The sequence below is a fragment of the Schistosoma haematobium genome, chromosome 1 (genome assembly GCF_000699445.3).
Source record: "Schistosoma haematobium chromosome 1, whole genome shotgun sequence".
Taxonomy (NCBI): domain Eukaryota; kingdom Metazoa; phylum Platyhelminthes; class Trematoda; order Strigeidida; family Schistosomatidae; genus Schistosoma; species Schistosoma haematobium.
In genome coordinates, this window is record NC_067196.1 from 43,595,415 (window position 1) to 43,601,308 (window position 5,894).

Here is a 5,894-nt window from a genome sequence, read left to right on the forward strand (position 1 = left end):
AATATTAAAAGGGTGAATCGTACTTGGAAACAACTGGAAAGGAAAGCGGTGGACACAGTAGGTTAGAGTTTGCTGGTCGATGTCCAATTCTCTAAGAAGAGTAAGTATAGACTTATAGCCGTTAGGCCTGATTTTGAAGTCATTGGAAACAGTTGTTCGCTCTGATATTTCTGACTTGAAGATAGTATGAATTTCGCATTAAATGTTCCATGCAGTTTGTCCCCTTGACAATATTCCCAGAATATTATGAAATCATTTCACTACATTATTTTCACTTCAGTAAAATACATGCCAATGAGATAAGTTATTTCTAATCATTAACATTGGTTAGAATTCCAAAACCGAATTGTTCATCAATAAAGTACAGTTGTTTGTAATGTAAATGAAATTAGCAACTAAAGTTTTCATAGAATTTTTATAATTTCTTTTAGTGGTAGTACTAGAATATTCAAGAAAGTCTTGCTACGTACCGTAACAAGATCTCTTTAGCATTTATGAAAGAAGATACAAACACGTAATTTAAACTTGCTAAGTTGAAATTCTGATTAAATAAAAAAATATCTGTTTACATTTGTTTCCAAGGCAGTTGTACACTAACCGTTAACTCATTTTAAAAACAAATTTCCTATTAAAACACATTTGTTTCCATAACTTCTTTGAATTCTAACGATAGAGGTTTGGACTGCTTGTGGACCATTTTGAGTAACTTCATTGTATCTATTTGAAATACCTTATTAGCGAGTGGCGTACTATGGAACCAGAAAGAATGTTTTGCCTTTGGAGACATAAGGTCTTAGTAACATTTTTTGTTTAAATTGTTTGTTGTGTTATATTAATGGTGTGATAAGACGTGATTAACAGATTTTTGATAGATGCATTGTAGGAGATTGACTTGTGGAATCATTCAAGTCCGCAGTAATACAAAAACTCTTCAATGATATGAATTGACGTTATTGCCACATCACATATAGACTTAACTGGAACCATAGGTTACTAGATCTTGTCTTGGTGGGTCAACGATGTCATGGCTATGTTGTATATTTGAGTCGTGCATTTGACTCTACGTAGAGTGTTCTGAGAGGTACAGTACTAAAAATACCGAACTAAGCAGTCGTCCACATCTCAGTTTTGTTAATGACCATTTAACTGACATCAGTTTGCAATAAATAATAAACTTCAAAACAACATTTATAAGTAGTATTGTTGCTTTCCATCAAATGTAATCCTCTAGTAACAGCTTCGTATTCTAGGTTGGTAGGAAATTTCAGCCAAATTTGTTAAAATGACCAATTATTGAAATTAAGTAGTAATGAATACAAATTGACCACCGTTCAGTACTACTCCATTAGATTTCTGAAACTTTAAGAAACAAATGGCTACAACACGTGACTTTTTTTATTGATAGAAACACCATTGCTCACAACTTGACTTATACTTGTCATTGTAGTCTTATTACTTCCCAAGCTTTGTTTCTCAAGGACAGAGCCTTTGTGATCAGTTTAAATGTTGAGCTAAATGAAATTTCGAGGGGTAAATGATTAATAATACGGAAAAAATTACTTATTTAACTAAGAACTCAACAAAATCAATTTAGTCAACAATATCAACCCTAAGAATAAACGGTTCACGGCTGCTTATATAATAGATGGTGGAAATGAAAAGTTTTCTACTTGTAAAGTTTAAAAAATATTCAATGTATAATGTCAATATCATTTCTATCATCGAATTGTATTTTGAAAGAATACATAAAGGTGGAAGTGAATCACTTTACCAATAAAAACCAAGCTGATTTAGAATGTTTTCTATTCCTAAATTAAACAGGAAACTTGGAGATCTTGGTTGAGATCCAATTTTATGGCATATTTAGAAATGAATAACATTCACAAGTAACTATCTAAAATTATTATCCGAAATGAAAGAATATTGGTTGTATAATGTTTGTATTTGAGATGTTTGTCACTTAAAATTTCAAACCTCCCATAGATTTTCATTGTAGTATATATCGTAATTAATCCTGAAATTGGTGTAGTCTGATGTAAGCTATTGAATGTTCTACCTGAACTAAGAAATAACACTTATTTTGTAAGTTGACGAAGATGGTGAACATTATGGCATGTCAAACAGTGTCCGAGGGCGTTTATTCAAATGGTGAGTAGGCGAATATTGATAATTAATCGATAAATAGTATTACTTACTTTAGATTGGTTCATTATGACCGAATAATTAATGTCAATTAGCCTTAGTCTACTATTATTGGTTTAAGTAATTGTTTTCTGTTCAAATTATGTAGCAATCAAATTTTGTTAATTTACTTACGCCCACATGTGTTGTCTTAGTCGACGACGCTTTAAAGTTGATCATTACTTGAATGCTGCCACCCTGCAAGTAGTTGAGTGATACAAAACCGTTAATGACATTAATTTAACCAACCATAATGTAATTAACTAATTTAAACAAAAATAAAGGATTATCATTGGTTAAATGTTTAATAAAAATTAATATAATGTCCATCACAGTATTTTGAACAAAAATATTTTTTTATTTGAAAAATTCAAACAAAAAAAACAAATCAGAATATATTTGAAAACATCATTTGTATAAGTTATCAAAATATGAATCTACAAGAAGTGGAAGCATCATATAATGAAATAACCTCATCAGCATTGAAACTTATCATGGAGATTTCAATCAATAAATTGAAGAATTTTCAAAGTACTTTACAGCCATCGACAGGACCACTTATTAGATCAATAGAGAATAAAAATAATTTATTAATGGATAACTCCAATAGATCAACTACAGTTGATTCATCTCAACATATCTCTTTCAAAAAAACATCTAACAGTTTTTCACCAAGTAATCGGTTATACAGGATAATGGTAATTTTAAAAATTGCTAAAAAAGCAAGATCTGTGTTATTAAACCGAGAAGCACTTAATACACCACAAACGGATAATAAATCAGTTGATGTACAAAACATTTCCTCTTCCGAAAATGACTCAAACAATCATTCATATAACACACAACAATGTGATCCTGTGAAACAACCTAGAACACCTAATCTGAGTTCAATTCAAACAAAAACGCATTCAGAATTACGAGTTTTACATTCAAACAAGCAAAATGAACAAGTGTATCAATGTGTCTATGATTCTGTTCCAAATAACTCTTCAGTATGCACTCGCAATAAAAGAGCACTTGATTCTAATCCATCTACTTCGATACCTGAAAAACGTGCATTTTCAAATTTTCGAAGTGAAAACCCTATGAAATGTGATAAATCATCACATCAAGATACATTAAATGTAATGTATAGTTTAACTACTCCATACAATACAGGGAATGTGGAAAATAGTCTAATTAAACCAAAATTTAACCAACATAACGATAACGATGATGAATATGACGATCCTAATGATAATGATGCCATTATGTATTCAAAATCTTATCCCTTGTGCAAATGTCGATTATCAATCCAAAATTCTGAAGTATGTGGTTTAGGAAATGGTCTAATCGCATCAAATGAAGTATTATTATCAAGTACTTCTCTTCAACAAATGAATCACTCAATGGATTATGAAGAAATTAGTAATGATTATGAACGAGATATGTGTATATGTCTTTCCAATTCACCAAATTCACGACCATTGATTACTGGAATAATATGAAACAATACATACAATAATAATTATCCTCTAGGCGATAAAATATTTTAATTAATGTATATGGTATATTATTATAAACGACTGTGATATAAAGTCTTATTCACATTAACATCAATATATATATATATATATATATATATATATATATTGTTTACATGTGATTGTACATAAATTATGAGCACATCAATCAATCTCAGGGCTTAAACTATTCACATTCAATCGCCTTATGATTATTCACATGGCCATGCATACAAAAAAAGAAACTATAAATTGAAATTCTCCTGTCGTTATATTCTTCGAAATGAAAATCCATTTTTCTCCTTCATAAAATTTTTCAATTTAATTACAAGGAAGAACGATAAATAGGAATAATTCAACGGTGATTTATCTGTGATCCATTCACTCTAAAATCTATTTGTTTAAATGATTTGAATTTTAGAATGTAAAGCAAAATACTGTAATATATAAATATCTGTTTTGCTCTTAAATCTATGCATTTATTATTTGTATTTAATGGAAGGCAAGATTTATTAGTTTAACCAATGTTAACATATAGAAAGAGTTAAAATGACTGTTCAGTATGATTCGTAGACAACCATATTCAGTTTATGTATGAATAATGACATCTGCAAATGTTTGCTAAGATATATCTAGTCAACATGCTAGTTGTTTTAAATAATTAAATACTTCAAATAATTTCATATTTTAACCGAGCAATTTATGTGTACTTTTATAGCTTCAGATAAATCTAGTCTGTTTCTGATTGCACCTATTCGCCTAATAATTATGGTAGACCCTAGATGTGGAAATATAACAAAACCTAAATATCAGTATAAGGTTGTGGAGATTGTTGACTTTAAATTGATGTCAAGAGAGGTTCAATGTTAGACCACCATTGAAAACCTGGAAGCACTTGATGGTACTGGTCTAACACGGATCTATTCATAATATCAATCTAAATTCAACAATCTACACAACCCTATACTGATAATTATCATGTGCTCAGTAGTGACTAGTATCAAGATGAATCTCATGGAGTTTTAGTGAGAAGTCGTTACCAGTGGATTTCAGCCGAGTCTGTTGTAGAGGCAGTTAGTCACCGAAGACAATGTTGAACGGTCACGCAATACCATAGGTTGGTTAAAAGTAGACATTGACGCCGTCAGATGCCATCTCAGTGGCGTTCGCGTGCAACACCAAAGGTCCCGCGCTCGAGTCCCGTGTATGAGGCATGGGCCCACACTTCTGAGGTGTCCTATACCTGGACAGGACTGCCGTCCACTGCGTCCGGGCTTCAAATAGTGGTCTAACGTCGATCCATTCATGATATCAATACAAGCTAAATACTTCAATAGTCAATATTTTATCAATTTAATTATTTGCCTGAATAACCATTTTCAGAATATTATTTCTATAGAAACTAATCAGCTGTTCAGATGAGATCCATAGTTTTTTTCAAAATTAACACTGACCACGTGATTAATTGGCATTAGGAATAAAACTGAATTGAATATTAATTTCAAACTTTAGCATACTGAATTTTCCAAAACTATCTGTGTATAAATTGTAGTGCTTTGGTTAGTATACTATACTAAGATGAATGAATATACTTCATGAAGTAAATAAAAATGCCTCACATAACTATTATGGTCACATTTGATTTTAAAATGTCACATGATGTCAGCTGATCGATTTGTGTACAAACAACAGGTAGTTCAGTAAGAAAACAATAATAGCTAACTGACCCTACTTCGGAACTAAGAATTAATGTAGTATTCAAAGACTTAGGTAAAATCAAATAATTGTGGAATATGATACATAATGTTCCCATTATCATATTGAAGGAAGTAAGAAGAAACATTTAGGCAGAATAACATTAATTCAATTTATTTCATTGAGTTCTCGTCAACTGCTTACAACCTATAATGTGTAAAAACAAAATAGTGTACGAAAGAATATTCCACAATATTGATAATAACAGAATACTAAAGAATTACAAGCAAGTGGTTAGGTAATCAACACATGTTAATAGTAAGTAAGAAAAAAATAAACAGGTCTCTTTTAGTTTATTTAGGTGTTTGTTATCGAGCTTCAGAAATGTAGTTTATGCGTCCAAAAGATGGTTGCTAACCTTTCTCTACATTGGTGACAAAAACGTCTCTTTGTTACATCATGAAATTTTTTCCACTTAGCATTGTTTGTTTAAATCTTCCCATTGATGTTTAGGAC

General features: G+C 30.8%; 1 protein-coding gene across 1 annotated transcript; it reads left to right on the forward strand.

The window, feature by feature from the left end:
- Nucleotides 1-2,145: 2,145 nt before the first annotated feature.
- On the forward strand, nucleotides 2,146-4,153 carry MS3_00009899 (uncharacterized protein; the record flags this gene model as incomplete). The annotated part of the gene is made up of 2 exons (XM_012943340.3): nucleotides 2,146-2,148; nucleotides 2,574-4,153. 2 exons carry the CDS (start codon nucleotides 2,146-2,148, stop codon nucleotides 3,666-3,668), a joined length of 1,098 nt encoding a protein of 365 aa, XP_012798794.2. The 3' UTR covers nucleotides 3,669-4,153.
- Between the last annotated feature and the right edge of the window lie 1,741 nt (nucleotides 4,154-5,894).